This window comes from Sinocyclocheilus grahami, unplaced genomic scaffold (genome assembly GCF_001515645.1).
Source record: "Sinocyclocheilus grahami isolate Dianchi unplaced genomic scaffold, SAMN03320097.WGS_v1.1 scaffold1396.1, whole genome shotgun sequence".
Lineage (NCBI taxonomy): Eukaryota > Metazoa > Chordata > Actinopteri > Cypriniformes > Cyprinidae > Sinocyclocheilus > Sinocyclocheilus grahami.
In genome coordinates this window covers 49,365-65,258 of record NW_015506575.1, presented here as the reverse complement: position 1 = coordinate 65,258, position 15,894 = coordinate 49,365, and the positions used below count along the sequence as shown (strand labels likewise).

General features: G+C 38.1%; 2 protein-coding genes across 2 annotated transcripts in view; one reads left to right on the top strand and one right to left on the bottom strand.

Annotated features, from left to right (window-relative positions):
* The first annotated feature begins 1,582 nt into the window (after window positions 1–1,582).
* dus3l (dihydrouridine synthase 3-like (S. cerevisiae)) lies at window positions 1,583–8,671 on the top strand. The gene is made up of 10 exons (XM_016256088.1): window positions 1,583–1,696; window positions 2,775–2,837; window positions 2,923–3,163; window positions 4,152–4,526; window positions 5,431–5,556; window positions 5,789–5,854; window positions 7,003–7,113; window positions 8,155–8,251; window positions 8,329–8,404; window positions 8,479–8,671. Exons 2-10 carry the CDS (start codon window positions 2,788–2,790, stop codon window positions 8,669–8,671), a joined length of 1,335 nt encoding a protein of 444 aa, XP_016111574.1. The 5' UTR covers window positions 1,583–1,696; window positions 2,775–2,787.
* Window positions 8,672–13,151: 4,480 nt separating this feature from the next.
* sema6ca (sema domain, transmembrane domain (TM), and cytoplasmic domain, (semaphorin) 6Ca) overlaps window positions 13,152–15,894 on the bottom strand; it is a 30,781-nt gene continuing 28,038 nt past the window's right edge. Inside the window, exon 18 of the mRNA XM_016256098.1 lies at window positions 13,152–14,185. Within this exon, the coding sequence (XP_016111584.1) occupies window positions 13,311–14,185 (875 nt within the window). The 3' untranslated portion in view covers window positions 13,152–13,310. The remainder of the gene's footprint in view (window positions 14,186–15,894) is intronic.

The following is a 15,894-nucleotide window of genomic DNA, read 5'->3' as shown; positions in this document are numbered from 1 at the left end:
CAAAGTCGGACAATATTGTGTCTAATATATACCACAATATTAATTTCTTATTATTGAATTGTTGTAAATATCACATTTGGAACTAGTCAGTGTTCAACAAATGCTGGGAAATCTCTTCATGTAGCCCTAAGAGTGATCACTGATAAACTGTCTGAAAAAAAAGAAAGTAATGTTTTAGAGAAGAAAAATAACCACCCACTGACTTTCAAAGCTGCTACAGAGTAACGACTTTCTACTTCGAGGAGCTTGATAGAAATGTAGTGGAGTGAAAAGTACAATATTTGTCTTTCAAATGTAGTGAAGTTAAAGTCATAAGTTCCCAGAAAAAATAATACTCAAGTAAAGTACCGATACTCAAGTAAATGTACTTAGTTACGGTCCGCCTCTGGTTATGTGTGACCCTGGAGCTCAAAAGCAGTCATGAGGGTCAATTTTTAAAAATTGAGATGTATGCATCAGCTGAAAGCTGAATAAATAAGCTCTCCATTGATGTATGGTTTGTTAGGATAGGACAATATTTGAAAATCTGGAATCTGAGGGTGCAAAAAAATCTAAATATTGAGAAAATCATCTTTAAAGTTGTTCAAATGAAGTTCTTAGCAATGCATATTACTAATCAAACATTAAGTTTTGATATATTTACGGTAGGACATTTACTAAATATCTTCATGGAACATGATCTTAATATCCTAATGATTTTTGGCATAAAAGAGAAATGTATAATTGTGACCCATACAATGTATTGTTGGCTATTGCTACAAATATCCCCCAGCGACTCAACACTGCTTTTGTGCTGCAGGGACACAATTCAAAACAACAGCAAACACAGTCTTTAACCGAGATAACTTTATCCTGTTAACATGATTTATCAGTTTTATCATAGTAAGAATGCAAAATGTTTCAACACAAGCATTTCAGTCAAATGTAATTTATGCAATAATGCATTACAGAACCCCCCCCAAGTAGCCTACCGTCACCAAGTGCTTGTTTATCAAACTTCATATATCGTCTTAAGACAAGTTAAGTTAGAAGTTAAGAGTTGACAGTTATTATATTTCTTCAGGCAGAAAAAAAGAAAAGAAAGAAACGATGCAAACTATTCATAAAAGCACAGGCTGGACTGCGCGCGCCTCTAGCGCCATCTAGTGGTCGCTGATAGGGACGAAACTCTCAAAATCCAAATGAATCAAATAGAATCGACTCAGAAGAGATGATAATAAATGCACATCTTCCTTGTTGCACATGTCTCTGTTTGTATCTGCACATTCATGCTAACTATAACTACGCTGACAGACATTTGGTAGCGGATAGTAAGATGCATTTGCAACATTTATCAAGTTCATAGATATTTGTGCATGCATTCGTTAGTAAAACTAACGAGTCTAATTTCTCATGGTGTGACCTATTTCAGATGCAGTGGTTGTTATATATATATACATATATTTAATTGTTTGATCGAAATTATTGCTCGGGACACTACTTTTAGAAAGTGATGGGAGCTTTACCGCTTCGAAACTTTAGTTTCTCTGATAACGTCTAGTTAGTTCATTTTTGATTCGATACACACACACGCTGCAGTTCCGTCACGGGTCGTGTTGAAGCGGAACTGCTCTGCTTGTGCTCGTGTTTCCGGTCGGACGCATTAGAGCGTCGCGCAGCCGCGGGTCACACGTGCGGGCAGAAGCTTCGCTGGCAGGTGAGAGATGATCGATAAACATGATCAGATATGAGTCTGGCAGAGACACCAATGGAAAGACTTAAATTGACTTTGGCATATTAAAAGGACACATTGAAACAATCCAGCTGAGAAGATATTGCTGGAGTGTTGGGAACATAACTCAGATAATGCATGTTTTGGATGGACTGTGGAAAAGAGGCTGAGGATATTGCATTGAGAAGAACAGATGGAAATTCCCATAATGCCTCCGTGTTATTTCCAGTGCCTGGAGCAGACCTTCAGATCTGGGAAGAAATTAATCATAATAAGGGTTATGTTTCCAAGAATGAGACGGCACAAATATACATGGATCAAAATTATAGTCAGGGAATTAAAATATTTACAGATGGATCCAAAGATGCTGTTTCAGGACATGCAGCCGTTTCTGTATGCGTTCCTCGTTTTAAGATTAAAATTGCAAAAAGGAGAAGTAATCATTGATCAGTTTATTCAGCAGAAACACTGATCGCTCTTAACTGGGTCGATATCTTTTTATTTTAAATATAGTATTTTATCTATTTTTATTTCAGTCACATTATTGTTCACCCATTTATTTTAAAGACACTTTTATTCATTAATTTTAATCAAATTGTATTCATTTATTTTAATTTAATTTAATATTTTTTAATTATTAAAAAATGTATTTAATTTTATATTTATCTACTTTTATTCGTTCTAATCACATTTCTATTAATTCATTTTATTAAAATTGTAAATTTATTTTAGTCATTTTTATTTACTTTAAATATTTTTATATATTTTATCTTTTTATCTAAAAATATTATTTGATCTATTTTTATTTCAGTCACATTATTGTTCACCCATTTATTTAAAACACACTTTTAATCATTTAATAAATTTTAATCAAATTGTATTCATTTATTTTAATTTAATAATTCAGTTTTTCCTCTAAACCTTTCCCCAGTTTGAGAGCCCCTGTGTCGTCTTCATCACACTGAGCTGAAGACTTGTTATTAATGTGTAAAGAAGCATGTTTCTATGTTAACGAGCTCATGTTTTGTCACACAGAACATAATCGGCGTGTATTTCTCGGCAGGTTTGTGTTGAGGATGGAGTCGGCTGTGGAGGTGCAGAGAGGCGCTGCTGCTATTAAAGAGCAGTATGTTTGTATTCTGATCAACTCCTGATAATCCATATTTACAGAGCCTCGTGGCTGATGTGTGTGTGTGTCTGCGTCTCGCCAGGTTCCTCACCACTAAAGAGAAGTTCCACGAGTTTCTAGCGTCGGGCCGGCCGCGTCAGAGCACAGATGAAGCAGACGGAGACTCGGAGGAACCCTCGGGGGAACCGGAGCAGAAGAGAGTCAGACTGGACAGTGACGGAGATGAGAAGAAGAAGAAGAAGAAGAGAGGACAGAATAAATCCAGACCTCACGTCAAACCTCAGAGCTATGAAGACAGACGACTGTGTCCCTCCATCGTTCAGGTGCACAGCATGATCACACTCTTGCTTCTTTAAAATATACTTTGAGGTATAGTATGTGTTGTATAGATATATATATATATATATAAAATCATATTTTGTCTTACAGTATGTCTAAATAAAATGTTATATTTATTACAAGTGATATTTATATTATTTAATTTTTCTACTCGTAGTACTGTACTGTTTATGTTTTTATTTATTTTAATATATTTTTTATTTTAATCTCATTTTATTTAGTTTAAGTTTTGTGTAGACATTGATTTTATTTACACATTAAATGTCTGAATATTTGGGTGAAAAGTTACATTTATTTGTTTTCGTTAAATAGTTATTCATTTAGTTGCACAGTATGCGTCTTAATATTATTTGGAATTTTCTATTAAGTTTAATTTATTGTTACAGTTATTTATTTTCATCTATTTTTATTTACTGATTAGTTTAGTTACACAGTATATGCCTAAATATTCTTTGGGAAATATTTAGTTTATATTAAGTTACATTTATTTATTGTTATATTTATTTATTATTATCTGTAATTAAAATTATATTATCTTTTGTACTTTTAGATGTATTATTGACTTAATCATTTAATTATTAAAAATAGTAAAAATTTAATTTATTGATTTATTTAAATATTTGTTTAATAAAGTAAAAATACTTACACCATTATTTTTTTTTATAATAAAAAATGAAAAAAGAGCAAACTATATATATATGTATTTGTATTTATATGTGTGTGTGTGTGTGTATATATATATATATATATGTTAAAAAAGATGAATAAATACTGTAACAAATGTATTAATGCAGTGTTTTCTCCTCTCTTAATTCTTCTTTTCTCCGTGTATTTCTTCTTTTATTGTTTAAGGTGCTGGTCTTTGTTCACTCAATTGTGTTTGTTGGTTAAAACATTAATAAAATAGATGCGATAAGACCCCAGTTCCCTCGATGCTGACTTGCATTCATCAGAAGCGTGTGTGTGTTCCAGGAGCGAGACACGAAGTGCTTCTACGGTGAGAAGTGCCGCTTCCTCCACGACGTGAGCGAGTACATGTCCACTAAAGCGGCGGATCTGAGCGATCAGTGCTACCTGTTCAACAGCTTCGGCTGGTGTCAGTACGGCGTCACCTGCAGGTTCGCTAAAGCGCACACGAGCCCCGAGCTGAAGAACCTGAGGAACCAGGATTTCTGCAGACGCTCTGCAGTCACCGTCAGAAACCTGCTGGACAAAGAGCTGCAGAGACGCCTGCGGAAGAAGCAGGAGAGGTTCCCCGGAGCCGAGGCGTACCTGAAGACCGTCAGCCGTGGAGAGAAACCTGCATCGAACCAGGAGGAGAATCTGAGCGGAGCCGGACACACACAGGTACAACATCACTGATCCATCCTCAACATCAGCATCCAAACACACTCTATTCTTACTCACATTGATGCAGACCTGACGCCTTTTGACCTCAAAGTACACTGGTACGATTTTTCACTCTAAACTACGCAAGAAACCTGGTGACGCCTCTGTCCACGTGCAGTATTCAAAGCAAGCAACAGAAAAAGATGAAGAGTTTAACCAATCAGAGCGCTGAGATGCGGAAACGCCGAGCATCTTCCCTTGTAATGACTAAACCTGTTGTCCAGCAACAAAAAAGAACATTATAGCATTCTTTTACTGCACAACATCAGACAAATATTTAAAATAATTTCCCTCTGCATCTGTTGTGGCTTCTTATCACAGAATGATGCAGAAATAAATTCTACACTGGAATAACGGCTAAGTCGATTAGCAGTGGATTATAAATATAACGTTACTTAATTAAAATTAGAGCCCGACCGATATATCGTTTAGCCGATATTATCTGCCGATATGAGCCTGTCGCCGATATATCGGTATTGGCGAATATGCCGCCGATATGACTTTTTTTTTTTTACAGAACATATAACGCCGATAAAATGCTTGAAATGGTGTAATTACTTAGTTTGTCCAGCAGAGCGCGCTCCATTGTTTGCTACTGGCGACCTGGATGAAACGCTTTAAAGCTTAAGTCTATGGAAAACCATTGAAATTTTGAACGGCCATATCTTCGTAACGGCGCGGCGGATCTCCACCAAGATCCCTTCAGCTCGAGGAACCCTCTCGAACGCGAATCGAGTGTACGTCTCGAGGCCCTCTTTTGAATGAGACCACCCTGGCGTGGAAAGCCCCCGGCGTTCGGGAGTTACGGGTGGTTAGATTCGCGGTCGTTAATTAACCTTATGTTTATGCTTTTTGCTCATGATTGCTGCAGTTGGAAGGCTGTTTTCCAGACACCATGACCCGATGTGCCGAGCTGCTCAATCTAAACATCGATGTGGATTTTGTGGATATAAACTCCGGCTGCCCCATCGACCTCGTTTACAAGAAGGTGATCTGCAGAAAACGAGGCTGCGAGGCCATTTAGCTGCTTTTTGAGATTCCTTTAGGGCTTTAAAGTCTATAAAGGGTTGTATTATTTACTCTGCTGCAGTAGAGGTTTTGTGTTTTTACATCACTCTTTAGTGTTGATTTTTGGCAAATCAGTGGAGGTCAATTTTGCCCATTTTTACCAATTTTGTATGACTATTTAAGCAGCGATTGACTGATTTCTGTGTCTTCAGGGTGGCGGGTGTGGCCTCATGACACGAACCAGCAAATTTGAACAGATCGTGAGGGGAATGAACTCTGTAAGTGACTTCTCAGTGTTGAAGCGTGTGAAGTAGGGCTGGGTTTTGACACAAGTTTGACAAAGTTACAATTACATAATATTTCTACTTCAATTCGTGTTTTTAAATATAAACATAATGGTGGCTGTCATAAAAACTTGATGGATTTATTCAAACAAATTAAACATTGAAGAACAGTAAAATTTATAATGAATATGTTATATGGTGCATATATTTAGCAAAATGTTAAATATATGCACAGTTTATTTTTCTATCTGACTAATGAGTTTATGGTCACCGAGTATGTTTTTCTGAGGTAAATGTGACGTTACATTGTTTACAAGCCGTTATATTGAGGTCTTTGCGCGGCTGAAACACTGATTGAGCGATTACATGAGACAGGGTACGGATTGTAAAGTTGTACTCTTTCTTTTAACTTCCCTTCGGATGTTTAGTCATGTTTATTTTGTGCTATAACTAGTAATAAAGCGGAGGAGATGATCATTTCACTGAGGTGTTACGGCGATCACTCCACATTAAACCGCGCCAAAAAGGCATTTATTGTTTGAATTCTGCAATACAATGAACAGAATCTGAAATCTGAGACTTTGTTGCAGATTAAAAGCATCGAAGTACAATGCTTACTGCGATTTTTCTGAGGTAAATGTGACGTTACATTGTTTACAAGCCGTTATATTGACGTCTTTGCGCGGCTGAAACACTGATTGAGCGATTACATGAGACAGGGTACGGATTGTAAAGTTGTACTCTTTCTTTTAACTTCCCTTCGGATGTTTAGTCATGTTTATTTTGTGCTATAACTAGTAATAAAGCGGAGGAGATGATCATTTCACTGAGGTGTTACGGCGATCACTTCACATTAAACCGCGCCAAAAAGGCATTTATTGTTTGAATTCTGCAATACAATGAACAGAATCTGAAATCTGAGACTTTGTTGCAGATTAAAAGCATCGAAGCACAATGCTTACTGCGATTTATTGGATGGGAGGTGCGCTTCAATGTTCCGTCCATTCACTGAAAACAGGCTAAACTAATCGATTCCTGGGATTTAAGAATCAATATTGTTCCATTAAAATCAAGATATCGATATTTTTTACCCAGCCCTAGTGTGAAGTGTCACTCACGGCGCCGTCGTGTCGTATCCGCAGGTGCTAGACGTTCCTCTGACGGTTAAGATCCGTACCGGAGTCCAGCAGAACTGCAGCATCGCACACAAGCTGATCCCAGAGATGAAGAAGTGGGGCGTCTCGCTCATCACGGTACGATGAGTTCAGTCCGGTCAACGAGCAGCTCGTACAAACGTGATACCTGTAGGTTCTGTAGGTTTGATGGAGATAAATTTACTTGGTCTTAAAGAAGATTTAAGGAATAAATTGAAGGGGACACAATATACGTCATTATAGTCACTAAATGTAAATGTCTTCTATTAGCAACACTTCAAAGTTTGAAAGTGTCAGTTACTTTTTTTTTCTAGTTAATTTTACAAAAAAATACTGAAATATCTTTTACTGAACTACAAAAACGGATGCTTTACTCAGTATTTCTGTCTTGTTTTCCAGTGCAAATGTCTAGAAATTTAAATCAAAATACATTTACTTGACAAGCAAAAGGACACAAGAAGTCTTTTTTTTTTTTTAAACGCAATTCTAAATTTATATCTCACAATTCCCTTTTTTTATCTCGCAATTCTCATTTTTCTCACAATTCTGAGTTTGCGCAATTCCTATTTTTTCTCGCAATTCTAAATTTTCCTCAATTTTTATTTTTCTCGCAATTCTGAGTTTGCGCAATTCCCATTGCTTTCTCACAATTCTGATTTACGTCTCACAATTTTGACTTTATATCTCGCGGGTTTGAATTTATATCTCTCGAGTTTGTTGCGCAATTCCCTTTTTTTATCTCGCAATTCTATTTTTTTTTATCTTGCAATCCCCGTTTTTTTATCTCGCAATTCTATTTTTTTTTATCTTGCAATTCCCGTTTTTTTATCTCGCAATTCTTACTTTCTCTTGCAATTCTAAGCTTATATCTCGCAGTTCTGACTTTTTTCTTACACTTGTGAGTTCATCTCACAATTACGATTTTTTTCCTCTCAGAATTGTACTGGAAAACACGGTACAAATATTTAGGAAGCTATTGATTTTTTGCGACATTTAATACCATGACTTAATGAATTTAAGACTTTCTGTTCTGATTCAAGACCTTTCAAGGCCTTAATTTGTGAAAATGCAAATTAAGACCCGCAGAAACTGTTGTCATCGTTGATCGTGACGCTTCATTGAGTCTGTTTGTTTCTGCAGTTGCACGGCAGATCACGCGAACAGCGTTACACGAAGTCGGCTGACTGGGAATACATCGACACCTGCTCAAAACTGGCCGCTCCCGTACCACTGTTCGGTAAATACACTGACGCAGGCAGATGCAGCAGATATTCCACTGCAGAACACGTGACAGTGCTGCTGTGTTTCGTGCAGGTAACGGAGATATCCTGTCGTATGAAGACGCCATGAAGGCCAGAGAGACTGGAGTGTCTGGGATCATGGTGGCCAGGTCAGTCTGACAGCATCATCATCATCATCATCTTCATGTGTGGCAGCTCTGAATGAACTACTTCCTGTTTGTAGGGGTGCGCTGATCAAGCCGTGGCTCTTCACTGAGATCAAGGAGAACAGACACTGGGACATTTCCTCCGGGGAGCGTCTGGACATCCTGCGCGACTTCACCAACTACGGCCTCGAGCACTGGGGCTCCGACACGCAGGGCGTCGAGAAGACGCGCAGCTTCCTGTTGGAGTGGCTCTCCTTCCTGTGCAGGTGATGAGTTTAACAGGGATAGTTCACACAGAAATGGATATTCTCTGATCATTTACTCGCCCTCGTGACGTTCAAACCTAACTATGACGTCCCCTTCCAGATTTTCCTATAGGGTTTTATAAAAAAAAAGCCTGTGGTAAACATAACTTGATGATACTTTGACGTTCTGTTCTACAATGTGAACTGCGCACACTCACAGCCCAAACGTTCTTATCTAGTTATTAAAAACATAGTTTTCAAAAATGAATAACTGGTTCAAAAGTCGTGTTTTAGGTAAGGATGCGTGTAATTTACGTTGTAGAACAAAATGTGAAAGTATGGTCAAGTTATGTTTACCACAGGCGTTATTTTACTCATTAATTGGAAAACCCCATTATAAAACCGCATAGGAAAATCTCGAAGGAACCCGCGGCGAATTACTCTCCCCGGATTCGGACGTCACAGCTCCCCCGCTCTATTCAAACTCTTTTATTCGCCAGTTTTGACTCTTTTTCTCGTGATTTTAAATTTATATATCACAATTCCGATTTTTCATCTCAGAATTTCGAGTGTATATCTCGCAATTCTAATGTTTTTCTAACATTTTATTTATTTTTTTTAAATCTCACAATTCTGAATTTCTTTCTCACCGTTCTGACATTTTTCTCCAAGAGTTTGGAACAACATGAGCGCGAGTTAATGAATTTAACGACATTCGTTTTTGAATTTTGAACTACGTAACATGATCTAACAATGAAAAATATTTGTAAAGCATTACGTGGCGCAATAAAATGAACAGTGTAAGTAACAAAAGCTTGTACAGTATATTTTAATGGGCGTAATTAAGTGTGAAAATGGAAAGGAAATATCTGTTTGCTAAATCAACCAAGTCAACTAACATACTGTACTCAGCATTTTTAAAAATGACAAATGGCATGAAAATACAGGTATCGGTACTCTGTATCGGCTAGCACCAAAAATAAAAGTATCAGTATCGGCTTCATTTTGAAAAGTGTGGTCTCAGTGCATCCCTAATCATTTCATTAAGATAAAGTCAGACCATTCTTATTTTGCTTCAGTTACATCTAATTTAAATCAGAAACTGCTCATGTATGCATCATCTTTGTTTGGATCGTGATTAAAATGCAGTGGTTGCCTCCTGGTAGAGAGCGTTTGGCCTGTAAAAGAGCACAAAACATCTTGTTCATGCACTCAAATTTTCATTCCGTCTTATCTCTCGCTTTTAAAAAAAATGAAATTAATATTAACTAATTGGTATCGGAATCGGCCCATTTGCATGAAAAACACAAAAACAATGGAATAATAATAGATTATTGTCAGAAGTAGGCCATTAGTACTTCTGTACCAAGTTGATACTGAAATTGTAAAAAAAGTACATCAGTACTCGGTGATCGGCGCTGCTTTCAAACGCTTCTGTGCAGATTTATATCGCTTTCTGTGAACAGTGATATGCAGTGGCCAATCAGAGGTGTTCAAGTCAGAATCCACTAATTTTTCACTTGACCCGTTTAATTGAATAATATTTAGGGATGCACGATATTATCAAACCGATATCGGAATCAGCCGATAATGGCTTTAAATGTAAATATCGGTATCGGCCCGATATGAAAAATTATGCCGATATGTCTTGCCGATAAGAGGAATAGGTTAACTCACATGTGCTCAGGGCGTGCTAGCGATTAGATGATTACATTCAGTGTTGTGGATCCTGCATTTAATCTGAGAATGCAGTACAGAATGTGTTCGGTGTGTGATAGAGTAAACGGTAATAGCACCCGCAGCAGCAGTCTCCCCCGGGTCCTAAAGCCTGTCCGGGAAGGAGGTTTAATTCTGTAGGGGGCGCTGTTGGTCTACTTCTAATAAAGTGAAAGTAAAATACACAAATAACATTTAGACTGTTTCTCTGATTAAATAAAGCAGTACTTGATGTCATAAAATCATGAGTATGTTTTGATTTAAAGGTCAGAAGCTATAGCTTACATAAAAATTTTATATATACTGATTTATTCATTATTGTGTAATATGTTATATTTTTTAAACAAATTATGAGCTCTAAATGATTTTTACAACTCTTTTGCTTTAGACCATTAAAACATGTTAAATCTTAAAATAAAATGTTAAGGTTACCGCTGCATCTTTCTGAAAAAAAAAATAATAATAAATGCAGCGATTGTTTAATCACCCGCTGAATCTGAAGAGATCATGTGCTCTAGTGAAAAACACATTGACATGGCATTTTGTACATTAGCATCATACAATAAGTGCACAACAAGAGCGCTTTAATTGTGCCAGTGTTTATTAATGATCAGTTTTTTCATGCAGATTACACAATAACAATCACACATTCATAGTCGCCTCACAGAATGTAATGCTTTTATTAAATAAATGCGAAATGTTCTGTGATACAAACCCTCGGGCTGCACCAATCACAGCTGCTGGTGATCAGGTGGGCGGGGCTACTGTCGGAGGAGGCGGGGTTTGTCACTGTTCCATTCGCACACAGACACAGACACACACACAAATGCAGGACTACAGACACACACACACAACACACACACACACAAATACAGGACTACAGACACACACACACACACACAAATACAGGACTACAGACACACACACACACACACAAATACAGACAGGCCCGCAGACACACACACACACAAATACAGGACTACAGACACACACACACACACACAAATACAGGACTACAGACACACACACACACAAATGCAGGACTGCAGACATACAAACTTGAAATTGACCTCTTGTTGACCTCTGACCTGTGATTTTAGGCAGTGAAAAGATGTTTGTAAATGTATGGAAGTCTGTTTCTGCCATGGAAAAAAAAGGAACATATTTTTGTCACAATTCAGAGAAAAAGTCAGAATTGTGCAATAAAAAAAATGGCAATTTTTATTTTTTAATCTGAGGCAGAAACACAAAAATACACATGTGAGAGATAAACTCAGAAAATCAAAGGAAAAAGTCTGAATGGCTAGATATCAACAAGTCCAACTTGTCTTCCATAGTAAATGATCTAAAAATCATGGCGTTTCTTTTAGGTTGTTTTGCATCAAAAGTCTAGAAGAATAAAACCTTCGGCATTTCCTACTGTGTGAGAGCACCGCGTTTGTTATTCCTCATCATCTATGGTTTAATAAAATAAGCATGACATCACATCCTGTTGCTGCAGGCCCCAAAATAATTACTTTCATTATATTAAAGTACGAGCTTCAGCAGCCACCAATACTTCTGGAGGCTCTTCGAGACATTTTCTGTCTTCTGCAGTGATTTCTAACATACACCGATCAATCACATGACATTTACAAGTCAAAGAAACCTGTCTGAACTGCCATCGAGATGCACGGGAACATCCAGGACGGGTTACGAGTTAGTGTCAGCATCATCACCTCTGACCTCTGACCCCTGGTCTCTCATGTAAGGCACAAATCAACGCAAACACGTTATATCTCATTAATGCAGTCCAACACACGAGCAGCTCAATAATGTCAGTCTGATGTGATGCGGTGGAGATTTGACAGATTCACTGGAGAACGAGATGCTCCTCTCAATGAAAACACAAACATTACTGTTGCATAGAGTCAGTGGTACACAAACACACCTCGAGCTCAGTGGTGCAACAACTGCATTATGTTGATCCTGTTTAGAACAGATACAAGCGTACTATTCATACTACTACTGCAATATGTTTACTGGACACAGTATGTGAATTATTCGTATGCATGAAGTACCACCAATACGGAATCCCACAATGCAATGCACTTGACCTTTAAAGACAAAACTTGTCTTGAATCCCCAAGAAGTCTAATGGAAAATCATATTAGTTGAGGGAACAAAAATAGTGTTCAAATGGCAAAATAGAGGTTTTAATTGAAAGATACTTGGATGCCAAATGCTGAATTACACATGCACCATAATGAGATCACATGTTTCCTATATGCAGTATATAGTGTGCATGCTAATCTTCTGTTAGTCATTGGGCTTATTTTCTGAAATAATTCAAAAGCCAATGGAATAATGTTGGGAATAATAAAGGGAACCAAAAATGCAAAAAAATGTATTTATTTAGAAGTTAACTGGAGGCCACCCACTGAATTAAACATCCTACATAATGATATGAAGTGTTTGCTACATGTGTCCCTGCAGCACAAAAGCAGTGTTAAGTCGCTGGGGGATATTTGTAGCAATAGCCAACAATACATTGTATGTGTCACAATTATACATTTCTCTTTTATGCCAAAAATCATTAGGATATTAAGTAAAGATCATGTTCCATGAAGATATTTTGTAAATGTCCTTCCGTAAATATATCAGAACTTAATGTTTGATTAGTAATATGCATTGCTAAGATCTTCATTTGAACAACTTTAAAGATGATTTTCTCAATATTTAGATTTTTTTGCACCCTCAGATTCCAGATTTTCAAATATTGTCCGATCCTAACAAACCATACATCAATGGAAAGATTATTTATTCAGCTTTCAGCTGATGCATAAATCTCAATTTCCAAAAATTGACCCTTGTGACGGGTTTTGTGCTCCGGGGTCACAGTATATACTATGCAGTAATCAGTATGCTAGTATTCAATTCGCGTGTCAGTCGTGTCTCGGGGTCAGAGGTCAGTAGTTGTGTTTGGCGTGCGAGGGCAGGTGTAGGGTTTTGGGGGGTATGTTTGTGGGTTTGGGCGGGATCTGTGGTTTGAGTGACTCTGTGCGTCTGATGATAGCCTCGCGCTGGAGGTGTGGCGGCTCACTGTAGCTGTGCTGTCGCGTCAGACACGAGCCGCCCGCGATTAACGGCCTGTGTATCTCGTAGATGTTTCCCGCGTGCGCTGACTTCTGGTTGAAACTGTGCTGGCGGGCGGTCGTGACGCCGGTGCCCATCTTTATAAGCACGTGTCGTGGAATCTGCTGAAACGCTGAGGTTTCGGCCGTCTGTTTTAGGCAGCTGTAATATGATGTTAGCATGTGCAACGACCCGGAGTCGCCTGGCAATAAGGATGAAGTCATAATGGCGACGTCTGGATTCTGTCTGTGTTTAAATACATCGTCGTCGTGGCCCTCTGAGGGTGTGTGCTTGATGGGAAGCGTCTGATTGGTGGGAAACACCTGCAGGGTGTGGCTTCTCTCCCATTGGCTGTTTAGGTTCTTGATTGGGAGTTCGGGCATCAAATCCGGGGTGGGCAGGTTGGAAACCAACTCCTCGTCCTCAGTCGCGTGTGGCTTAACGGGCGGCTCGGAGCTGTAGATTTGAGAGGATGTGAGGTCGTTCTTGTCTGGTTTGGTGTCTATCAGGTGGTTGAGTTTGGTGAGGCTGTTGAGCGAGAGCGCGTGCTCGGGCTGCTGTGATTGGTTGGATCTCTGACCGCAGTAACAGGACACCAGCAGGCCTGACACGACAGCGCCCAACACGAACGCCACCAACACGCACGCGCCCAGAAGAGTGAAGTGCAAGCCGTCGCTCAGACCCGCCGCATCAGGAAGCTGCTTCACACCTACAGAGACAGACATATATTGACTTTGTTCACACATTCTTTGTTTAGCTCACGGGCAGCTTCTGCTCACCCTCCGATAAAAGTTGATCTAGTTCATATTTACACACGTTGGAGGGACGTACCTGTTTAAAAAGCTGTTGTTCAGCATTAGCTTATTAGGTTTACATTGACATTTTATGAATTAAATGCTTACATTTTTTGTAATCCGTCTCTAAATGTTTGTATCTCGGGGGATACGTCGCCCTTTTAGTGGAATAAATCAAGATATGAAAACATATATACATACTTTTAGTGTATATATACATGTATAGTCACACTATTCGGTGACTGTTTTGTAATAGAAGTGATATTGTGACAGAAAACCGCATCAAAAGAATTGACTAGAGTTTGGGGGTCACCCAGTGGTTATTTTTGGTATAGCGCCCAAACACAATTTTAGTGATATCAACTTCAAATTTGGAACATAACTTGGTTAGACACATGGCTTGGATTTTATAGCAATCTGAAGTGCAACAAAAATATTATATACAAATTAAAAAACTAGTGTATTATCGTTTCTGCAAACTTAAAGTTCTATAACTCTTTTATACTTTCTGTTTTCGAAATGCTTTCACTTCAGCAATAATCTGCTGTGCGTCTTCTTTAAGAAGAGACCAGCCGTAGGTCTGTATTTCACAGCGTTCAGGAATTACAACCATGTTGTAACGAGCACTGATAAACAGGTGGTCTGTTTTCAGTTCATTTATACCAACAAAGGAGCAACGTATGCATTAGAATACAAACATTACAAGTCATGTTTTTAAAAAATGATCACGTTGTATTATTTGTGTTCCAATAAGATGGAAAATAGCAATAACTTAATTTTCTGATGTCTCTTTATGGTCTTGCCGTTTTTAGGGTTAAGTTGTCAATTACACCGTTTTCTTTAGTTTCTAATCCTAATGTAGCCGTCTAATAAACCTGGCATTGTAAATTACGAATATTGTTGGCTCTTTGATGAATTTTAAGTTGCTTTGGATAAAAATGCAAATGTTCTTAATTATGTTAAGCTAAACTTTTTTTAAATTTTGCACCATTTTAATTGCAATGCTGCAAATGTTTTAGCAATATGAATGTAAAAAATATTTGTCACTAAAAAGTGTTACGATACTGAAACATGGTTTACTTTATATCTTTGTTCTGTTGTTTTTATTTCTTTCATTCCTTATAATGTGCTTCTTTGACCTTCATTTAACCCTGTAAATCCTGCTGTACCATATTTGACACATGAATTCCTCAAAATGATCAACTGTTAAACCGTCTCACACTCAATCTCCTCGTGTCTTCTGTCTCTGATTGAGAGTGTTTCTCCAGTAAAAGCTCTTTTAGTGTAATTGTACAAGTGTCTAGCTTCAGCTGGAGCTTCTCGTGTCAGATCTGGACTGGTTTTGATCAAGTAAAGGTCAGAATAACTGCAGTAATATCTCCAGATGAACACTTACTGCACTGAAGCAGCTCAGCTTTACTTGATTCTCCATCAATCATGTTTTAGAGTCTCAAATCTGATCATCAGGATGTTTTGAGGAGCGTTTGTTTCCAGCAGCTTTACTTTCACTGTTCCTCAGCGGAGGAATGATCTTCACAAGCCTCCAGAACATCTCACATCTTCTGAGGAGCCTTTATTTCTTCAGCTCTCCATCACTGCATTATATGTTTGGAGCATTTCACTC

Excerpts from the sequence above, each read along its gene's own strand:
- dus3l (XM_016256088.1), top strand. The coding sequence starts at position 2,788 with ATGGAGTCGGCTGTGGAGGTGCAGAGAGGCGCTGCTGCTATTAAAGAG. Across the intron at positions 5,557-5,788 it reads TCGACCTCGTTTACAAGAAG|GGTGGCGGGTGTGGCCTCAT; the intron begins GTGATCTGCAGA and ends CTGTGTCTTCAG. Across the intron at positions 5,855-7,002 it reads TCGTGAGGGGAATGAACTCT|GTGCTAGACGTTCCTCTGAC; the intron begins GTAAGTGACTTC and ends TCGTATCCGCAG.